The sequence below is a fragment of the Strix aluco genome, chromosome 8 (assembly GCF_031877795.1).
Source record: "Strix aluco isolate bStrAlu1 chromosome 8, bStrAlu1.hap1, whole genome shotgun sequence".
NCBI classification, from domain to species: Eukaryota; Metazoa; Chordata; class Aves; order Strigiformes; family Strigidae; genus Strix; species Strix aluco.
This window is the reverse complement of record NC_133938.1, coordinates 3,712,968-3,735,646: the sequence shown is the minus strand read 5'-3', so window position 1 is coordinate 3,735,646 and position 22,679 is coordinate 3,712,968. Positions and strand designations below refer to the sequence as shown.

Sequence of the window (22,679 nt, the reverse complement as noted above, 5' to 3'; positions counted from 1 at the left end):
CATGCCAATAGGCTCTGTGTGTGGTGTGCTTTCTTCAGCTGATAACGCATCCTGCTCAGCAGAGACCTGAGGAGCAGCGTTGCATTGCTGGTGATTCTATCTTAAACAGGGACCCCTGCCCCCCTTTTGGCCGTTAAAAAGGTGTGCTGTTTGGTCTTCTGGCCAACTTCTCTGTGAAGTAATATACTCTACCTCCCTTAATTTCCTTGTAATTTCACTTGGAGAAGTTGCTCTCTTTTTCACCTCCTAACTAACTTTTATGTAGTGTTGCTGGCACAGTTAGCGGCAAGTATGTTTTGATGGTGAATGAGGGACCTAGTACACTGTAGAGTGCTTTGGGATCATCTGTAATGCAAGGGGCTACGGTAAGCATATTTATTGTTCTTTGTCAATAGACGTGAAAGTATCCAGCTTAACAATAACTTTGTCTGGCCTGAAGCTAAACCTCCTAGCCAGCAAGTCAAGAGCTAAGCCATTGTTATTGAGACCAATCCTTTTTCTTAGAAAGAAATTAAAATGGAAGGGGGCATGATATGTCATCAGGTTAAAATAGAGGAGAAATGCTGTATAAAAATGACAGTGATCCCAGGGTGTTAGAGCAAGAGGAAAGAAAAGTCACACAAGATGAAGGCTTCTAGAGAAAAAGAAGAGATCACAATAATATAAAAGGTACTTTGATTGGCCCTGAAACAGTGTTTACCAAAGACCTGATGCATGCAGGCCAACAGATCCTGTCAGTAATGTTTTACAGAAATATTGGAAAAACCACAGGTAGCTGAATTGCAGATTTCTTGAGGCAGTATTGACCAGAAGGTAACTTGAATGGTCTGATGAGCTTTTATCAAATTAAACAAAAAGCTGAATGGACTTTATGTGAAGCTTAATTTACTGTGCTTTGAAGTCAGAGTATTTTAAAGCGACTGTTTCAAAGTGCGTGAAACTGGAGAGGGCAAGGGTTGGGTTAGAGAGGGTTGATGGTTTACATAGCTCTTAGGATGCCTGTGAGATGCTGTTTCTCTCTGTGCTGGAAAGGTTAGTCCCCTGTCTCCAGCCGCTTTTGCACATTACCAGCTGCCCTACAGACCTGTGGGGCTGTAGGAGCTCATGGACTCACCTCCTCCAAGTGGTCCTTGCCAACATGGGTGTAAATATCTACCCATCCACAGAAGCAGTAACAGGCATTTGTTCTGAACTTCACATACTCAGACCCGAAACAGCGTGAAGGGTGCCCACCTTCATCAGCCTGTGTCAGCACTTAAGGGGTTCTTATGGTAGTCTAGCAATAGGAACTCCACGGCAGCCTTATGCCTGGGCTTATCTTGATTATCATTAGCAGTTTTTTCTTACTGTTGAACTGAAGTCTTTTTTTTGCTGCACATTCAGCAGGTTACGTTTTGTCCTTCTCCCAGGGAGCATGGGAAACAATTGGTTTTTATAACAAAATCACTGCATAGTCATTCACGGCAGGAAGTGAAGCAATTTAAGTGTCTCCAAATATCTTTCCTCTTTTTCTTTATGCCCCAAACAAACAGGCTCCAGATGTAGAGTTACAAAAAAGCAAACCAACTTCTTATTTGTAAATGTTGGTATTCAACTAGATGATATTTTTTTTCTTTCTTGGACTGTTCAACAGTGAGATGCGGGGCTGGAATGCTTTGACATGTTGCTGGCTAAGCGTTTGCCCTCTTGTGATAATTTGAGCTTTGTCTGTCTTGTGATAAGTTTGTTATGAACAAAGAAGCATATTCACGTCCTTGTTAAGCACATTTTCACCTGATCATGTGATGGAAACCTGTGGTTTACTGGCAAAAGCTCCACAGCTGTATTAAAAAGCAGTTTTACAATGGCTATCAGCTTGGTACTGGGAAAACTGATAAAGGCAGCTTTTCTCCCATCTCTACAACCCATCCACATTCATTAACATCAAAGTTCTGTAAGCCTCAGTACCAACTGTGTTGGTACTCATCTCACGGAGGATTTGCTTCTCTCCCCCTATGGGAAAGTTCTGCATCCTTTAAATCATATTAAGCTGCTTCATTTGGAAAATAATTCTTAATAGTGTGTCATGAATTGAATTCAATGTAGCTTTTTGAAAAATTCTCTTGGAGTTCAGCTTAAATACTACTTTTCAGGACCGAAGAGCTGGTGAATGCAATTGAGCACATTCCTGGTAAAGTTTCTAGGGTGTTCGTGATTAGTGGTTTCCAAAACCTCAGTGCAGCAGTACTAAAAGCATTGGGAGACCAGAAACCACTTTAATAAGAAATCAAAGAGACTGTGTATCTCAGCATGAGATACAGGCAGATACACAGGAATAGCTTGCTGAGGTAGAGAAGCTGGATGCGGGACGTCACGTTAGGGCTTGGGTATGCCCTGATGCTGGGCTTGGCAGGGGGGGCATCACTCTGGCTCTAAGTGAGAAGTTAGGGAGGAATCTCATGTACAGGGTGGAGTGGTGTGTCCTAGGGACAGCCCTCCTGTCTTATGCGAGCTGCAACAGCCAGTGCTCTGGACAATACCTGAGTTTGCAGAGAAACTGGAGCATTACTGAGAACATCTGTTTTTCTTTGGTTTGTCGCATATCCTTAAAATAAATGCTAAGCAGTATTATTATTAACCTTTAGAAATGTTTTCCCTATTCCCCCAAATTCTACAATCTGGTTGTTCTTTTTCATTTCCTGCTAGGAAGAATAGCTTTTAATAAAAACAAAAAACCCCAAACCAAAGAAATTCATTATTATTCCACAGATGTCTTCTGCCTGCAAGAGAAGGCGAGAATTTAAAGGGACAAAACTGTAGCTAGATTTTCTGTTAAACACTTGGCAAATCTCAGCAAGGGTAAGATAATGTAGATGAGACTAGAAGAAACTGTGCAAATGAGTGCTGCTTACCTAAAAGCTGCGCTTCAGAGAGCGCGTGGAGATGGTGGAGCAATGGGCGTGTAAAGGCTCAACCCAGACAGCTCCAAATCTGTTGTTCTGAACCGATGAGATTTGAGGTATATGTTGGTGCTGATGGATAAGCATGAAGAATTCTGAAAACTCAGGGAAGTTATGAGGTATTCTGTTTTCTTAATACCTCACCCTTCTGGAGGATGCTGCTCCCCAAATGCAAATAGTGCTATTGCACTTGGAGTTTTTCTGTCTGTTCTCACTGCGTTTTGCAGTAGCCTTAAAATTCTGAGCAACCTTTTTTGCCTCATCTTCTGTCTTCTCCACCATCCATACTGTTGCAAGTCTTCTTCGGGCCAAGTCACTGTTTGCAGATCCTTGTTGCAAAAAACAGCCTGTCCTGTCTCCCCCTTTTTCTTTTGCAGCTTTTTCTGTGGCAAATTTTCCGTAATTCATGTGTTTGCTGTTTATGATGCAAGCTCTTCGTGCAGAGAGCTCTGGTTTGTTTGAAAACACATACTGGGCTTCCACAGACTGTTAACATGTTGTGCTGAGGTCAGCATACCTAACTGGTGGAAGTGCTTGCTGGGCTGTCTTGGTGAATTTGAATTTGAAAGCTTATCAAACTCAGAATGTGCATTAAGACCATTGACTGTAGGTTATATAGGTGATACCATTTATACTTTTTCCCTTGGCTCGTTGGTATTTTTTTCTTTATTCCCACACATCTCTTATCCTTTCTTTATCTCATCACACAGTGGCTTTCCTCCATTTCCTTATGAGTTCAGGGGTTTTTTTTCTTATCTCTGTGGCTTTTCCCTGTAGTCAGCATTCAGTGTGTTTTTTCTGGAGCTGGATAGTCTGAAAGTATAAGATATTAAGAGAGTCTAATGAATGTAATCCCTGTGACTTTAGCTCTGTTGAGAGCAAATATGAAAGGCGGATGAAACCATAGGTTGATAGAGAAGTTTGATAAATTAAAAGATAGTGACATGCACCTGAGCCCACTGCACGGTGACACTTTCAAAACTACCATAGTCAGTGCCTATCTTTTGATCTTATTATTTGATAATAGCAGTAGTGTGTAAGATCTTTTTCTTTTGATCATTCCCTGGAGGCACTTTCGTCCCCAACTATCTGCTGCATATCCCTCTTCCGCAGCAGATGAACGCTGCCTGCGTAGCGCTTGCCAGCTCTGCCAGACCTACGTGGGTTTGAGTAATTGCTGGCCACCATGTTCATTCTTGCTGTAGAAGACTGATAGGATTTCAGATCGCAGATGATGAAAGCCCGGTGTGGGAAACCCATTGTGCCACCTACTCTTATTTTGCCATTCTCTCTTCTCCTTTGGGTGTGGCTCTCTGTGTTTTGTTTATGTTTTTTTCTTTCTCTGTGAATTTCTGTTTCTTTGCTGACATTTCCCACAACAGAAGTTTTGATTAATGCTGGCTGCACACTAGACCTTCTGAAATTCATTGCTTTATTCCCTCACTGCAGATCAATAAATACTTATGTTTTATTTCCAGTGCTTTGCCTTACATCACAGAAAAGTTCAGCGTTCCTTCTTGAATACCATTCTGTATTTAAGTTTGTATTACTTCAGCACATCAGCCTGCAGTTTATTTCTTTGGTACAGCCAGAGGCTGTGCATTGTGTAGTTGTCTTCCTAAGTAGTCCTGCTGACTGCAATCTAATATGAGTGGAAGAGGCAGAAACAAGTCTTAAACGCTTTGAATTTCAGTCTGATTGCCCGTGCAATGGATCTAACAAAAACTAGTTGTGGACTTTCTCAGGGATGTTTCTTCAGGCTTTAGAGTAGCTTTGGCAGCTCCTACAGCCAGCTCCTGTAAATATGTTGAGGTGAATGAACAAAAGGTTTGGACCTTGAGTCTCAGTCCTAAACTGAGGCCACCTTAAGGACAGAATTGGACCTTACTCACAGGTGGCTCCTCTTCTCTTCTCCTTCTGTGGGGAAGTACTTAGTGCCTTTGGAAAGGCTGCAGGTTGTTTATTGTTCTTGACTCTTGCATCCGATTGGCATTGTTGGTGTGTATGTGGGGGGTGGCTCTGCAAAGGCAACGAGTGGCACTTCACAAAATGAGAGCGCAGTTGAGTATTTTGAGTAATTTCACTGAGCATACAGGTAAATCACGCGCAGTTCTGCCTTTGTTCTACATAATAGTAAGGCCAACATAAAATGCATTTGGTCCTTTTCATTGTTGATGAGTGTATGTTCCTTGTACAGTATGCTACAGCGTTGTGTTTAAGACTCTTTCAGTCTGGTATCTTATTCACTTGCAAACTGAAGAGTTTTAAATATGGATATGTATGTTAGACCTGGAAGTGGTCCCATGCAAAATGTAATGAAGCTGAGTTGCTCTGACCTCTGAGCTCTAACATGTGTTTGTTTTGGCTCTCTCGCAAAAACCTGCAGTATACAAATTGGCACTTGTAAAATTGTTCAGATAAATCAAAATTGGTACAGGGAAAAAAGTTTCAAACTGTTTCTTTTGGGATCCTTTGCCATGCTATTTTTGATGTCTGTTTTCAGAGGAGTGTTTTTGTGGTAGCAGGCAGTTTGTTGCTTGAAGAAAGCTAAAATATTCTAGGAAGTCAGGCTAGCTGAATTTAGATCTTAAGTGATGCCAAAACTAATATAGCCTGTAACTAAGTGAGAGTGACTTTGCACAGTAAATGTCAGTCACCCGCAGCTTTGTCTTACATTTTCATATGAGCCTTTAAAAAAGGAAAACACAAACAAAACCCCAGAAAACGTGGTAGCTGCTTACATCCAATCGAGTTATAGCTACAGTCTACTGTCTGGAGAGACTGCTCCTCATCCTCTGCGCATAGCGAGGGCTCTGTTGGAGCTGGGGGCTGGACAGATGGGGATGGACTTGTCAGAGCATGAAACGCCTCCGGCAGTGCGGGAGCTGGGCTGGCCTGGAGTGCCCTCTCTTGGCAGCTGCAGAAACCTCACATGCCGGTAAGGTCGGGGAAAGAGTCAGTCGGTTGTCATTTTAATTTTCCAGTGTGATGGACAGAGGTAAGCTGCATTGGTTATATTTCCAGATTTGCTTCCTAAGGACCTCTGCTAGCGAACTTGAGTGTGAATCTTTGGTGCCCATGGCAAGTTCGAATCCCTCACTTGAAGCCACGGTAAAGTTACGCGCTCCAGCAGCATTGCACGTATGACTCTGTTAACTTGGTGCTCCTGGGACTCTTAACATTTTAGCAGAGCTCAGGTTTTTAAGAGACTTCATGCTGCTCCGAATCCAGGGATCCCAGAGGCAGCAACTGCAGTGGCCCCTGCTTGACTCTGCGCTGCTAAATGAATCCAGAACAAATGAGGCTCTGAAAATAAGAAGAAAAATTTGACACCTGGACTCCAGGAAACATTTGTGGATTTTGATGAGGAGCAGTAGGGGGGAAGGGAAAACCTATGGTTCAGCGTAGTTAAATATATGGTGTGCTAAGTATGAATAAATTGTGACTATTTTACACAAGTTCATATACTCTATGGCTGGCTCGAGCACAAAGGAAAAGACAACAGCTACAACATACTAGTTCCTCAAAGGGTTACCTGGAGGCCAGCATCCTGCACTGCTGCTGGTGCATGGCAGTGGTCAGCTTTCATCGTTTATATGAGTGGCAAACTTTTTTACACGTAATTCTGTTTTAAAAAAGGAATTCATGTCAATGCTTGTGAGTTAAGGGTGTTTGTCTCCTGATAGCCTTACTTTGCAGTCCGATTCCTTTCCTTATTGTTCATAAATGATTCATTTGTGTAAAGGAGTCCTTCAGTAAACTGAAGTTAAAAGTTCCTCTTTAAATGTACCAAGGCAGTTCATGCCCATTTTAAGATGACCAAATTGCATGGGGCTGTCCTGTACACACTCCCTCTGCTGTAATGCAAGTCATGTAATAATTTCTTGAACTATTAAAGTTGAGTCACTTCTGATTCCAGCCGAGTACCATTACAGCAACATCTTAGCTTTGGGTTTGGGGAGGGAGTTTCTTCCCAGCCTGTAAACAACATCCAAGTAAATGAACCTTTTGCTTTAAAGCAGACTGAAATCCAGTCCTGACTGTTAGTGACTAAAAATCACTATTATCTGGCTTAATGTGAGCCAAGTAAAATGAATCAAAAGCCTTAGGGTAGGTGTGCAGTAGCAGTTAATGCTGTTTAGTAACCTCGAATGGCTCTAGCTGGTCTGTTAACATGGATGTGGCCCCGAAGTCCATCAGGGCACTGTGGGAGTGAAGTTGCCTTTTGCAGTTAGTATAGAAGGTAAGAATCTGGTTTTTAGCCTGCTGCTAGCACTGCTTTATGTTAAAAACAAGGCAGCAACCCACGCAGGCCAGTTGTAATCGCTGTTTACAAGATGTGAATGTGAATTCAGTGTTTGCTGTCTTGTTTTAGCAGGTGTTTTTCTTTAGGGTGCATTTGGGTTTGAGTGTAAATCATAAGGCAAGGTTTCGAAAAAACATTGTTCCTTTTGTTTTGATGAGAAAAGCACGGTGCAATCCACAGTTACAATCACCCTCATGTTAAATTATAGAGAATATGTATTGATGATTATCCCTTGAAATTCAGTAGGTCTGTGTCTTCACGTGCGGCTTTTGTTGCATTCCTCATGGCAATCGCATTGCGATTCACGGTTACCGGTAACAAACACTCCAGGTTTTACAGCACTGCTCACGTTACGGGCTTAGCCCTGTCACTGTGTAGTTTATATTGCTCTTCTCTTCCTGTACAATAGCTCCCTCTGCTTGGAAACAGCAGTGTAATTACAACCCCTGTTTTGTATTTGCCTGATCAATGGTTTTTAATATGGGCCCCCTTTTTAAGAAGATTTCTACTGCTGCTCTTCAGGAAGCAATTCCAATACGCGGCTTATGCTCATGCATGTTGTAAAGCAGTGAAGATAACCACGCTGTTCTTCAAACTTTACTGCATAGGAACTGCACAAGTTTACAGGAACTCAATGTTCATTTTCAGCATGAGGATTAGAGCTGGTTGGAACACTTTCAGCTAAATTATTTCTTACCAAAACATCATGATTTATTGAAGACAAAATGTTTTTATTTCAGTGAAAACTTAAGTTGAAGCAGGACTGTTTCTCATCAGAAATATGGTAGTTAGGCCACTGACCTTGAATATCTGCATAGAAGAAGCTAATGGTGAGATTCCCATGTCCTACTTAAGTGGTTCTGATCTGAAACCCAAAAAAAGAGCAGCTTTGAATCAGACAGAGCAGTGATTTGAACCTGGTTCTCCCACATTCTCAGCCAGCACCATAATTCATTGGGCCAGTCATTCACTCGCAAATTTTTGTCAGCTTATCTGCATCAGTAAGGATGAGTGCCGGTTTTGTTTTGTTCATTTTTTATCAATATAGCTAAGCCAGCAAAAGTCATATTATAAAAGCTGTTGCATCAGCAAAGGTGTAGTTTTGCTGAGAGAGCATTCACCCATTTAGGGAACCAGCATAAACCTTGCCTGCCATGGCAAGATGAGCCTGTGATAGGAAAACTTGCTTGTTTAGTTCTATTAGCAAAGCCTTCCTAATGTGAACGGTGCCTTACTTGCTTGAAAATGGCTGTCTCAACACAATCCTGGTTTTGCAAAGAAGTCCAAAGATTATTTTTTTATTTTGCATTGGAGCAAACCCAAAAATTAAGAACATCGCAAAAGTCTGTGTAAAAAAAAAAAAAAAAAAGTGTTTGTTCTGTGGTCAGCTGTCATGAGGGTGGTTAGGCACATGGTTTTGTCGGAAAGGGCAGGCAGGGCAGACTCTACACAAAGGGCAGCAATAACTTTACATTTTGAAAATTCAACACTCTTAAAGCAAAACCTCTCTTTTTTACATCTTGGAATCCTTTGGATTCTTCTTCTGGACCTCCTGCATTTGGGTTTGTTTTGTTTCTAAAAATTTCCAAAGCATATGCAGAACACGAGTAACCTGCTATTTGAAACAAATGAAATCCTTTCCCCTCGGCATTGTGTGAGGCAGGTTCGAGCATAAACAGTCGGACAGCCCAAGCATATTGGCACGGGCTCAGTAGGCAGAACACCATTGCGCAGCAGAGGGAGGTTGCTGGGCGTGATTATCAAGACATGATACTCGCAAGGAAGCCTCTTCCGTACAATGCAGATACCCAGTGTTTGGGAAGATTATGAAATGGCAGGATTAAGCAGTAGAACAGGAGAGAATTATTACTAATATGTGTTTACTTCAATTCAGCTTCAGCATGGCTCTTCCTGCTGAACTCTTAATTTCAGTTCTCTAATTTCAGCCATTTACAGAGATTACATTCATTGCCTCGTATATTTGCACATACCTTAAAAAAAAAAAACCAAAACAACATGTTCCCTTGGAAAGCAATGTATAGTCATATAAAAATAAAGAGTTAAAAAAGCATTCCTGTTTTCAAATTAACACTGAGGTGCTGAATTCATGGTGGTCTTTGTGATTTGAATTTTGCCCTTTTTTTTTTATTCCTCCCATGCCCTGAATAAGATGCAAGTCCTGAGGGAAAAATAATACATGATTATGCATTTGAAGACCCAGTGCATACAAGGAGCATTTCTGAACTTTATGAGCCCTTAGCAAGGGGGAAAAAGGCTAATTCTAATCTTAAAAAAAAAAACAAGGAAACAAAAAAACCCCCATAAATTTGTTTTGTGTATCTTTCTGCCACTGTATAATAACTTATGATCTTTTCATTGGATTGAAGATTAATTTTTAAATGGCTGAATGTGTGATAGAAATGGTACATGACACAACACAAAGGCTAATACTGGAAAAAAAAATTAAGTTAATATCTTTGCATCAGTTTATAGCCTCTCCAATGTGTATGATATTTTCTACTTCACATTCCTCTGTGTATACCACTACTCTGTTCCCTGTCTTCAGTAATAATCTTAGTTACTCTTCTGTTGGTGTCCCCTGTATTGTCTGTTAAGGAAGCTTCATGGATGAAGAAAATGTCTTTTACAAGTTATCATGCAGATTTGACAAAGCAGGAACATTGTAGTAATATAGCAAAGGTATACTGCTATTTCTTGAATGTTTTGGGTTTGATTTTTAACTTTAAATTGATATTTTAATTACATTTCTAATCTTGCAATGATTTCTTTTAACATTAATTTTGCTGCTATGAAGCTCTTGAATGGCATGCAGAATGCTTATTTTATGTAACATTAGCACGTAACAGGCTGCATGGAGGCTTGTGGAAGAGTGCCAGTGTTGTTTTTCTATTTGCAGGTTGGCCTGGCCGTTTCTGTGTTTGTAAGAGGGCAGGCAGGGTATCAGTCAGCTTTCGGATCTTAAAATTTCTTAATGGATTAGGCAAGTGACAGAATATCTTCCTACTGCAAACCTTTCATTTTGTAAACTGTAAGCCTTGGCAGTATTAGTAGACAGTCCTTTTGAAGGTCTCAGCAAGCTTCAGTTCTGTAGCATTAGATGATGAATGTGCATAAGTGTTCTTTACATACTCAAAATAAACATCAGCTTTCTGGGGGCTTTGACTTTTTTTGGATTTTTTGGGTTTTTTTTTCTTTTTTTTTCCCCCAGGATCCCTTAGATCCAACAAGAACAGCCATTGTGATCAGCTCTTTGGTGGCAGGTGGAGTAGCTGAACGTGGGGGCAAGCTTTTACCGGGTGACCGCTTGGTGTTTGTAAATCAGACATATTTGGACAGTGCCACTTTAGCAGAGGCGGTGGAAGTGTTGAAATCTGTACCTCCGGGTACAGTTTCCCTTGGAATCTGCAAGCCTTTGGTGGTAAGGACTGATTTTATTTTTTTTCCACTTGATTCTATGACATGTGTCGATTGGGTTGCTTTTGGGGGGAGAAGTTCAGGGTAGAAGTATGTATGCATGTGGAAGGTGACTAAGTTGCTATGCATATACCTTGACATGTCCAGAAATTTTGGCTAGCTGGCAAATGGGCAGCTCAATATCCAAAAGGTCTGACTGGAAGACCAGCAAGTTTCTCCTGAAAGAACATCCAGATGGAATCCAAACACATGTCTGGGCAAACCTGTGCACCCTGGCCCTATGCATAGGTGTAAGATGGTGTCAGCAATTCAACAAATCAGTTAAATATGTGCTGAAGTTCATTTCACTTTAAGACACTGCTAAGTGCTTGCTTGAGCTCCACTGACATCAAAGAAACTTAATCTGTTTGAAGTCAAGACTGTAAATTCAAGTAGAATTTCCTTTTTCTAGAATCAGGGCTTTGGAACAGACAGTAGTTTACTTGAGAACACTGCAGTATTGTTCATCAAGGGCACCCAGGCAAAATTAATTAAAGCACCATCTAATAGAAAGTGCTTGTAATTCAAAGTGGTAGAGGAGTGGTGAAATAGGAATGTAGGAAGGCTGTTAAAGATATTCTTTCCTTTTTGAAAAAGTGATATTTCATTGTTCATATCCTTGTACTTGTCTTTCTTTCTTATGCATCTCTTTATTTTTTACTCTATCTGTACTAACATCTTAAGAATAAAAGCTGTTGTCTTCATCTTCTCCATTTATGATTTCCCTTTTTTATAATTCTGTCACCTTTCTAATGGCTAGTTTTTCCTCTCCCTTTTAGTTTATTGAAAAATATGGGAATTTTTTTGCTTGTTTCCCTAACTCATCATTTTGATTGCCTTTCTTAGGGAGAAAGCAAAGAGGAGGAGAATATGCACAGTGTCGATTCCAGCAACATTAAAACCAGCCCTGGATCTGCAGAAGCAATAGATAATATTAATTTCTCACTGATACTTGAAGCACCACAGGTATTTTGTTACTATTTTGGTTCAACTTAAGTTTATACAGACAGGAAATTGTGGTTTAAAGTAAAAAAAGTGGTATGTCCTTCACATAAGACTTAAGTGTCAGATGGACTTCAGGCTGGATTCCCTCTGAAAAAGACTCCAATAGTTAACTGTATGCTAATTGTATTGTGAACACTAAGCATATGCATGGCACTTACCAATGCAGTTCCCAGACTGTCTTATCGAATTTACTATGCCATTAAAATACCTTGGGTTACCTTGGATATGAAATAGGAATGCTACGTTATTAGTAATCGTAAGTAGTTGGTTCAGCTTTGCAGAGGAAGTAAGGTATGGAAGCAGAACACTTTTTATTATAATGAAGCAAAACAAAAAAGGAGTCTAATGTTTAAGGCAAGCTTGAAATTTGTTCTTCTTCATAGACTTCCTACGTGTCTTGAGTTACTTCTTTACTCTCTTCCTCAATTTTTCTTATTTTCTGAGAAATAATTCTGTTTATTATGGGAGGACGAGGCACTAAAGATAGTGAGAAATTCAGATACCAGGATGACAGGCAATAATATTGCAATACTGACCTGTGTAGGGTGAGAGAGATGTGGATATTTTCGAATTTTCATCTGTTCTCAAATGCCTTGCCAAATTTTTATTAATTCACCTTGGTAAAAGCATTCTTTTTAGACCAGAAAAGACAATAATACATAAAGGATCATCCAGAACTGCAACACAGTAATAAAAATAAATTCTAGATTTTCTTGTTGCTAAACATGTATACCTGACTCTGGATACAAACATATCTTTAATGCTGAAATGGCATATTAGAACCACCAAAAGGAGCAGTATTACAGGGAAGATATAGGTATACTGTGTAGAAATTAGCTTGGACATGATATTTACTGATTTTCATGATGTAAAATGAAGGTGGTTGTTTTCCAGCTGCATAAGAAGGGTTCCTGGCAGAGCAATTAGTTCTCTGCCAGCTCAGATTGTTTATTTGCTTCCTAAATAAAACTAATGTTATTAAGTATTTTTAAATAAAGTATTCTATCTTAAAGTCCTGCTGAATATAGAAACAGAAATGATCAGTTTGTTACAGAATAAACGCAGAGGTATTTGCTTGTATTTTGTTTTACCTTATGTATGACAGCACTGATAGTAGCTTAGAGCTTAGTATAAAATTTCCATCCATTTATTATCCTACCTGCCCATATAAGAGCCAAGAGTGGTGTGTCATGATGGCTTCCACTCCTATGCACTAGCATAGTGCTGACAAAGCTGACTTTAAAAAAAAAAAAAAAAAAAGAACTTGAAGATTTTATATGCTACAACAGTAGACTTTACTGTCATGTTTGCAGTATTCCCTATTCCATTGGTAGCGTCTGCTACTGCAGTGCAGCAGTCTGTGATTATACATACCTAAGTGCTGTATCAGGGGGTGGTAATACAAATCGCTGGGTGGTTCTGAGCTAAGTCAACTGTTTTATACAACGGTGAAGTTGGTGCCTCTTACAGAAGTGTTTGGAGAATGATGCTGCAGAAGCGAAGTGAAATGAAATGAAATGAAGTAAAGATGAAGAGAATTAGAATCTCTTCAGACTGGGTATTTTTTGAGATTGAGGTACACAGGTCAAATAGATTAAAGGAACATTTGATGCTTATGAAAAATGTGCTAATTTCTAGATTGCTCATGTTCTGCTTTTGTGCCAGCTAGTATTATTGCCTTGTTTCCTTGTGCTCTTGCCTGTCTCTTGTTTTCTCTCTTGCCTCTCATTTGAAATATGCAAACATTTTTGGCAGCGTCTGGGTTTTTTTCTTCTGCATTTGTACAAACCTAACAAAACAGGATTCTGACAGTAAAGGTCAGAAATAGTGAAGTACCTTAGGGAATCTGGGAAGGGGTAGGAAGCAGAAAGAAAAACATTTTGATTGAGGACCCCTGAATCTGTAGATTGGTTTCGGGTTTGGCATACATACTTGATGGCCTGAAGAAAAGAGAGGAAAAGCTTTCTGTGTGTGGCAAGCTTTCTGGTAGCGGTGCAAGGTGTAAAATTTCAGAGACGCCTCTGCAGACTCACTTCATGAGCACCCTGTTTAGTTTGGGAGAAGCATGGAGCATTGGAAACTAGGGAGGCACACAACAAATCCTAGAAAAAGAACCGTTGAGTAAGATCTTTCAGAATGGGTTTTAATACCTTTTCTTTTGGTTTTGTTGTTTGGTTTTGTTGATTGTTGCTCTGTGGTTTGAATTCCATAGAAAATTGAACACTTTTCTCTTTAAAACATAAGGGTATCAGATAATGAACAGTCAATTACTTCCTTTTTCCCCCCACCCCGAGGATGTGGGTCATCCATTTGCCCTCTCCCCCAGGTTACAATATTGTATGGAGTACCCAAGGGAGGGACAAATGAGTGTGGCTTTTGGTTTGTTTTTCTTTTTTTATTGCTGATACTGTTGCATAAGCAAACTCAGGTTGTTTTTTGTTTAGCTGATGGTATTGTAAGAAATGTACATGCATTCATAAAGTGATAGCAGATAAGTCTGGAGCGTAGAGATACTTTAGCTGGATTTATATATACTTTTTCTTGTAGGTTTCTTAGTGTTATTTAATAATTTTCATTCCCTAAATTCTGTCCAGATTGGTTATTCTGAATGGTTGAAGCAATATCTAAGCTGTACAACTTAGATTTCTTTAGATTTAAAAAAAAATGGCAATGTCTACTTTTGGTGTTAAAATTGTAAGTCAGAGAGTGTATTTTCTGCAAAGGGTGGAAGATTTTCACTTTAAAAATCAGGATGTACTTTTAATATGGACCTAACATAAAACATAGTTTTAAAAGAGTTATCAAGAAACATAAAATCTTTATTTCTGTGATGTTTTCTGCAGGGTTTCAGAGATGAAACACCTTTTAAAGAAGAACTTGTTGATGAACCAACTTTGGACTTGGGAAGGTCATTTCAGCTTTCTCAAAACGACAGCGAGTATGAGAAGGAGTCCTGGGAGATGCATGAATTTCTGAAACCCAGAACAGAAGAAACGGATGAAGAACGGGAAATGTTGGTGGATGATGAGTATGAAGATTCAGACTTCCTGAAATATAATGCATCACATGGACAGAAGACAACTTCAGAGAGGAACCTCGATACAGAACGATGGGCAAAGCAACTTGAGACTACTGAAATACAAGACTTAAGATCCAGTGTTAACTTAAGTCCGAAACAGTCCCTGGAATATCCATTCAATAAAGATCAAATGGTAAGGAATGCTGTGTTGGTCTCGGTGCTGTACCCTGACCATGGGACCCATACTTCAAGGCAAATTCCAGACCTAAACTCTGTAAGGAGTCTTTCTAGTGTTTTAATTACTAGATGAGATCTGGGTACCTCTAACAGGCACAAGTCTATCCTTTTGTACATTTTGGAAGGTTCTTTTGGTTACTTACTGTTTGTATATTTAACTGCTTGAATAAGACACGTGCTGTGGTTGGTGTATTTACAGGCATCCTGTACTTGCGTCGTCTTTCCCATCTCTGACTTGTGGGCTCAGTTCTTTTTTTGCAAGCTGTACTAATGTGGTGCATGTCAGTAAAAGCAGAATGTCACTTTGTGGTTTTAATAGCCCAGGGGCTTCAGCAGCAATGTCAGTGAAAGGAGCTCCCTCTTTTCCTCATTATTTTTAATCCAAATTCGTTGAGCCAGATGATAGTGCAGTTGAGCGAAAAATGATATGGCAGAAGCAACTGTAATAAGCATACTGGTGGATGAAGGACTAGGAGGAGACAGCTTCAGGTAAATTGCAAAACTCTTACTTATATGTCCTCCTCAAGTATCATGAGAATTATTGTTTTCTGAGTCTTCATTCACTTGCGAAACAAAAAAGTGATAATATCAGCCTTCCATGCACCAGCTTCCAAGATGTATGTTTTTATATGAAAAAAATGAAGTGGAAAAGGATTTAATATCACAGCCACCAATAACTTCATGTTTTGTTTGGCTTGTCTCTTTATGCACTATGTACATAAACAGGCTAAAATGCAGCTTCTAGCAACAGTTTTATACCAGAGTGTACAATATTAAATGTATACATTTGCTACCCAAAACCAACAAAGGAGCAAGAGTAAAGAACTTCTTGTCTGGATTACAGGCAAGTAGAAAGATACAGTTGCTTTATGTTGCAATTGCACATAACATGCCTCTTCTTAATATAGAGCATAAATGAGAAGTTAGTATTTCATAGTTTTCTGAAAAAATATGAATGTAGTTGAGAAAATGTGAATGTTTGCTGTAAAAATCAATGTTTATGTCAAATACCGCTGTACAAGTTGATACCATTGCTTTCTAACTTTAGTTGCTTTTTTTCTCGTCTGTGAAGTGTGAAGAAAATGCTAGTACAAGTTCACTATTTTCTGGAACCACAGCACACAGTGGCTACCAAAAAGACATATTTGATATTGAAACTACCCAGTCAGGAGCAGAAAACAAGATGGATTTAGGTTCGTAAGAAGTCTTTTCTTTTATCTTAAAATTTCATATTTACAAATTAAATTTTATACCAAAACAAATTCTTTTAAATGATAAAATATTCAAATGAAGACTTCTGCAGGTTCAAGACAGTCTGGCCTTAAATAGGTTTCAGCTTCATGATCTTGCTTCATCCTCCAAATCTTTACCTACAGTTGTCACAAGGGATATTGAAAGCGGCTGCAGCTTTGTCCTGCCTAGGGAGAATCGTTTCTTCTGTGTAGCTGATGTGCCCAGTAGGACTCCACATCTCATGGCTGTAATTTCTGTCAGGAATTTGTCTCAGTCACTTTTGATTGCCGATTTTACAGATTTTTGCACTTCAAAAACAAAAAAAAACATGACAGGCTCTGGAGATAACTTTACCACAACCACAATTTGCAAGTGAACTCTATGGTAGGTAATTTCCCCATACCTTGGTTTTGTAATCTGTGCTCAGAAGCAGGGTTTCTCCTTATCAGATGGCCAGAGATGGATGGTTAGAATTTGGTACATCATCAGGGAAATAAATTTATCAACCTGCCTGAGGTAGCACTCGCTGGTCAGGAGAAAGGAGGTTGGGTTGTTTCCTTTCTTTATCACCTACATCTTGTACAGCAGACACTGTGTAAGCTACAGTGGCAGACTGATGAGTCTTGCAAGGAGCTCTGGTTTTTCAATTAATGTTGATGCTTATGTCACCAAAATGACATCAGTCTTCCCCAGCGTGCTGATGTTCCATGCTGGAGCAGGGCTTTGCACTGCTCTCCCTGCATAAAGAATGGATTCACTATTTCTAATCATGTGTTCTTGTGAGGAGTGTCTGGCCCATAAGTTGTAGCTAAGCATGTCTCAGTTCCACTAAGACTTAGCATTTCCTGTTACTGCTTGACTGCATGTGCATCTGAAGCAAGGCGCTATAAAAAAGCGTTTAGTGTGGTTTCCTTCGAAAACAAATGTTCTGTATCTCTAAGCCTCTTGATCATCACACAACATCCACATTTGGAACATGGTGAGCTAAGGGGTTTATTTCCAAGGGTGATAACTGGTAGACACAGGGACAGAGGAAGCAAAAGTTCACATCTATACCTTTTCTTCTTCAGGTACAAAGCTTCAGATTGACTCTAAAGAACCTGGGCTTGCTGTTGATCTGGAAGCTACTGAAAAGGAAGAATTAAAAGGGGAGGATTCTGGTTTTTTGAAGAAGCTGGAATCTGGGAGAGTAACCACCTTAGCTCAGCCTACAACAGTGTTGTGCAGGTACAGAGGAAGATTTCCGTTTTTGGAAGATTTTCAATTAATGATCTTAACTGTCTTCTTGCTTAGCTGACTAATCATCAAAAGCTGCGTGAAGCAGTAAGATATACATGGATGGCCAGTTCTATGACTTTTGTCCAAGGAGCTGAATTTTGCCTTACAACCTTATTGAATGTTTACTTCCCATGTTTCCTCCGCTGAGTACTGGGACAGAAAAGTGTGAATGGCTCTGCCACCTACTTCACCTACTCCACCGTGAGGGGAGTATGGATGTGTCCTGGAGGAGAGAGACATAGCTTTTACCAGCAGCATTGGTCATTACTACTTAAGGAGCTCTCCCTTTAGTTCCTTACCTTAGCTCTGTCCTCTTGGTTTTCCCTTCCCTTTGTTCTTCCTTCTGGGAAGAGCAGATCAGCCACAGCTCTCAGGCCCGTGCAGGAAATTTTAGTCTTGTCAGTGGTGCTGAGAAACCTTGAGCTGGCACTGGTGGTAGATATTTGCCACATCTGTCAAGTGTCCCATTCTTTCCCCACCAGTTTTGGGTGAGTGGGTAGTTGGATCTGCTTTTTGGGAGCTGTTGATTCAAATCCTCAGTACTTCCCTAATTCATCTCTAATCTTTCCTCGGAGGGAACTCAGCTCAACAATAAGGTGAGGGGTTTATTTCTTCAGCACAACATTCTACTTCCTATTTGCAGTTTAAGAGTAGCATTTACAGCTCTCAGGATCTACAGAAAATGTGTGCAAGGATGTATTGTTTCAACCTTTCTGTGGGGGCCTGCAATTCCATGCTTCCTTTCCTATTCTGTGAATAGGTGAGTCACGTATACTATAAAAGTTTAATTAACACCCTTTTCTGGGGTGTTTAATGGAACACACCGGATCTGTTCTCCCACTTGCATCATGATCTGCTTTCTGGTCAGCTAGACTGGTTTTATCAGGTTTATATCCCTCTCTAAGAATCACAGCATATTTATCAGAAAGTAAATGTTAATTGCTTAAATAGTCATTTCAAATGAGTAAATGCAGTGCAGATTTGTATATCACCGAGCAGCTTATAAATTTGGTCTGCCCATCATGTTTATTTCTGGAGCATTCCTTAAGTACATTTAAACCTAAATACAAAAATTCCTGTCTAGTCTGTTGACTCTGCACATTTGGTTTAAACTGGACAGTGTGAGAAGGCGTTGCTGTCTCACTGCCAGATACAAAATATGTAAGGAATTGCGACCTGGCATGGGTGATAATTTTTTAATTTTTTATTCCTCTCCTCGTTCTGCCCCCAATTAGCGAATTACCTGAGAGAGAAGAAGGAGAAGGAGAAGAAACTCCAAACTTCAGCCACTGGGGACCACCACGGACGTATGTTCATATGATGACATTTCTTCCCATTTACCTTATGTCTTTTTTTCTGTGAACTCGATTAGTTCTCGTGGTTGTTTTTTCTCCCGTCCTCTGCCAATAACTTTAAGGTACTTGTGTACCTTGGGCTTTCGTAGATACAGTGAATTTTTAACAGATGTTCAACAGAATTATGCCTTCTATTTATACAGCTGACTTGGGAAAGCTTGGCGGGTTTACGTTGTGGATGACCTACAAGTTCTTGCTCATTTAATAACTATTAGGTGTGAACAATGCACATAGTGCTGCTGTCTCCTTTTCCATGGGTTCTCTGCTAAACTTAATGGCAGAATTCCAAATTGCCAAGCCAAGTTTTAGCCACATCCTTGTTGTATTGTTGACATTTTTAGGTGAATTGCTTTTATGGTCCGAAGTAAAATAAGATCAGAACGTTTCTGCTTAAGTTGATGAATATACATCTGATACACTGAAGTCAGTGTTCAGAAAGTTGTATGAAACACTTTATTATTTGTCTTGCATGCCACTTGCAGTGTTTGCCATTTCCAGATAATTTGCTCGAACTAGAAGAGCATGAGTGTTTACTTGAAGACCTGCCTGTTTTATCCTGACTTTCTCTGAAATAAAAGTCTATGCCCAGTGGGCATGAGTTGGCAGCAGAGTTTTCTTCTTTTTGTGGCGTAAGATCTGCTCAGGGTAAAAAGGCAACTCTTGAGAGCATTCTTAGGCTTCTAACTTTATCCTCTTACTCTATTAAATCTTCTTGAAAGACCAGAAGCTTACATTTATTTAAGGCTTTGCATTTATAGTTTAAAAAAACTGTTTCAAGCTGTTAAACTACCACATGTATTTTTTCAGTGTTGAGATCTTTAGAGACCCTCACGTGTCTCTTGGAATCAGTATTGTTGGTGGACAAACTATCATAAAGCGCCTGAAGAATGGAGAAGAACTTAAAGGGATCTTTATCAAACAAGTTTTGGAAGACAGCCCAGCAGGAAGAACAAGAGCTTTAAAAACTGGAGATAAAATACTTGAGGTAAATGCAGATAAACCTACCTTTTCATTCTAAGAAATAAAGATTGACTCAAACAGCTTGGGGAGGAGAGAGGAACAAAATACTGCCGCCACTTCATGAAGTATTGATGACACTGTGTTTTGAAAACCAAAAGAAACCCCTGGTGTCATCTTTTCTTTTTTTAAGGTCCAACTGTGGAACTCTTTTAACATTGTCCTCTATATTTAAGAAAAGATAGGTCCTGGTAACTGATGGGGAAATGAAAAAAATGAGAGTGCCTTATAAGTTATAGCATACCTTTAAAAGCATAAGTTATAATATATAGAACAGGCTTTTCATAGTGAGATTTGGTCTGTTATTTTGCATGTGTTAATTTGGAATAGTTAACAGTCTGATTAACTACTATTTGCGAGAAGTCCTTGATGCTGGCAGGTGCCATAGGGGGAAAGCCATTCCTGGCTCTCATCTCTGGCTCTGTATTGACTTTTTACTCATTTTTCTTCAGATGAATGCTACTGAATCTGGACTCCCAAGCTGATAGTGCTGTTCTTGTATATGCTTTAGGGTTGTGTGTGAAGTTTTGAAAAATTGTTTCAAATCAGGTTTAGTTCACAAACAGGTAAAATCTGAAAGAGTTGCATTATACCTACCATCATATCTAGCATTCTCTGGTAATCTTATTCCTTATGTTTTTAGCTAGAAGCATTGCTTTGGGAAACATATGGCCATCTTTTAATTATGAATACTAAGTAATATACTTTTTCTTAAACCGTCACGGAAATATACTTCAAAAATAATTTCTCTTGACTGCTTTTGGTACCTTCCTCAGATATGCTAAATCTTCTGCAAATATATGTGATCTCTTGTAACAACTATGTGCCAAAAAAACAAGCTACCTAATAAAAATAAACATTGTTTGTTAGGTTTCTGGGGTAGACCTACAAAACGCCACACACGAGGAAGCAGTAGAAGCTATCAAGAATGCGGGAAATCCTGTCGTGTTTGTAGTTCAGGGTTTGTCTAACATACCAAAAGTAAGTTTATTTCTATTTTTACTCTAAAACTTAATAAATGTGTAATACTCATTTTAAACTTGGCTAAATTTCTTTCAGCAAGTGCCATCAATTTTTGTGTCCATCCTTTCTGTCAGAATTTTTGTTTATAGACCATGTGATTGATCAATTACTTGTCTGTCCTGATTTGAAACCTTGTTTCTCTGATGTAAATCAAGCAGATGTACATCTGTTGGCTAGGTGTAAATTCAGTTCTCCCACCTGTGTAGCTGAGTCTGGCCGTGTGTATTTTAATTTGTTCATATTTCATAATCTAAAAATATAATCCGTTATCCAAATGAACAAAACTGTAATTAAAATTAGCCAGATTCACACCATCAACTCTGTGTAAAATGTCATCAAAGAGACCTGAAGTAGTTATTTGGGAGCAGGTTAAATCATGAGATTTAGATGCCTCCTCATCTGCAAGGCCAAGGCAAGAAACCTTTAAATGCCTTGGTAAGAAGAGGCATACAATTCTGCCTGCCTTGTAGTACACACAAACCCCCCAAGACTTCTATGTACTTTTGGTATAATCTGACAATTTAATTGAGAATTTTGGTGGATTGGTAGACCTGGGGAAACCATTTTGACAACTGTAGACAAATCTGACACAGCTGTGTCCATTATTTTTTCAGTGCTCCAGGGAGCCTTTCAAAATCTATTAAGACTTTCACCAGCTATGCTGGGAAGGTGCTCAAGCAGTGATGGCAAAAATCACAGTGATGGTAGCTGAGTTGGCTCCCTTTCTGTATCAGCTTTTTCACAGAAAATATCCCAAAAAACTGTCAGAACATTTAAGTGTTCATCTGCATCTCTGACCCTTACTTTCCTAGTCGATCTAGCAAGAGCAAGGAAAACATGGATAACTTGAAGTTTGAGTTGCTTTGAACTGTAGGAAGCTGGGCATTCACAGACTTTTAGCAGTGCTGCACGGTCCCAACTCCCATTCACCAAAATAAGGTGCTGTCAGAGGAGTGGGAATATATTACATTTTGAAAGAATAAAGAGCAGCAAGGAGAAATATTACATGGAGGCTAAACATGCTCTCTTTTGTAAGGTGTCTGTGTGCATGGACACTGGTCTCTCTGAATAATTAAGAACTGACACGTCAGGAGTTCATACTGAGCTCTGTATCAAGGATGTACATCTATATTGTTGACTTCAGAGTAATGTTTAATTGAATGAAGAGATGGGGCTAGATATCAAACAGTGAGCACTAAAAACAGTCGAGAATGTTTGTAAATTCAGTAAAAGAATGTAATTTAAAGACTGCACTGCAATGCCCTTCTGCATGGGGCAAAATGAAGAGTGCACTGGGTAGCTTTATTGTTGTCATTACCTAACTTTTGGATATTTGTTTTGTGGCTATAATGCTCTTTCTAATATGTGTGATATATGCATTTATTTTCAGGTGGTTTCCACCGTACAGCCTAAGGGAATCAAAGGCAGCAAAGATCAGGATGCAGACAAAGAAAATAAGAGTGAGAAGGTATTTATTCCATTCAATGCTATACCCAAGTTTTACTAAATCAAATGGCATGCATTATAACTCTATGATAAGCCCCCCCTGAAGTATGAAATGAAATTTCAAGTGTTTTGTTGAAATATCTTTGATTCAGGTAATTTTTGCCAAATTTCTGCAAAAACAAAGCAGGTTTCTGACAAATGTTCTGTGGGTCTCCCCTGGGTGCTGAAACCCTGTACTTACTGCAGCTCTCTACTGGCATCTTTCTGGAAGTACCTGCTTTGCTCCACGTGGAGGCAAATTGATTCTCTTTGTTCAGTAGAAACGGAGAAATAACATGTACACAAAT

At 39.5% G+C, this 22,679-nt stretch overlaps 1 protein-coding gene across 2 annotated transcripts in view; it reads left to right on the top strand.

Annotated features, from left to right (window-relative positions):
• Positions 1 to 22,679, top strand: part of PATJ (PATJ crumbs cell polarity complex component) — a 160,729-nt gene that overhangs the window by 45,903 nt on the left and 92,147 nt on the right. For both annotated transcript variants that reach the window (XM_074831865.1, XM_074831866.1), the window contains exons 18-26: positions 10,475 to 10,684; positions 11,566 to 11,685; positions 14,568 to 14,936; positions 16,053 to 16,173; positions 17,284 to 17,440; positions 18,727 to 18,798; positions 19,654 to 19,831; positions 20,734 to 20,844; positions 22,277 to 22,354. In XM_074831865.1, coding sequence (XP_074687966.1) covers positions 10,475 to 10,684; positions 11,566 to 11,685; positions 14,568 to 14,936; positions 16,053 to 16,173; positions 17,284 to 17,440; positions 18,727 to 18,798; positions 19,654 to 19,831; positions 20,734 to 20,844; positions 22,277 to 22,354 — 1,416 coding nt within the window. The remainder of the gene's footprint in view (positions 1 to 10,474; positions 10,685 to 11,565; positions 11,686 to 14,567; positions 14,937 to 16,052; positions 16,174 to 17,283; positions 17,441 to 18,726; positions 18,799 to 19,653; positions 19,832 to 20,733; positions 20,845 to 22,276; positions 22,355 to 22,679) is intronic.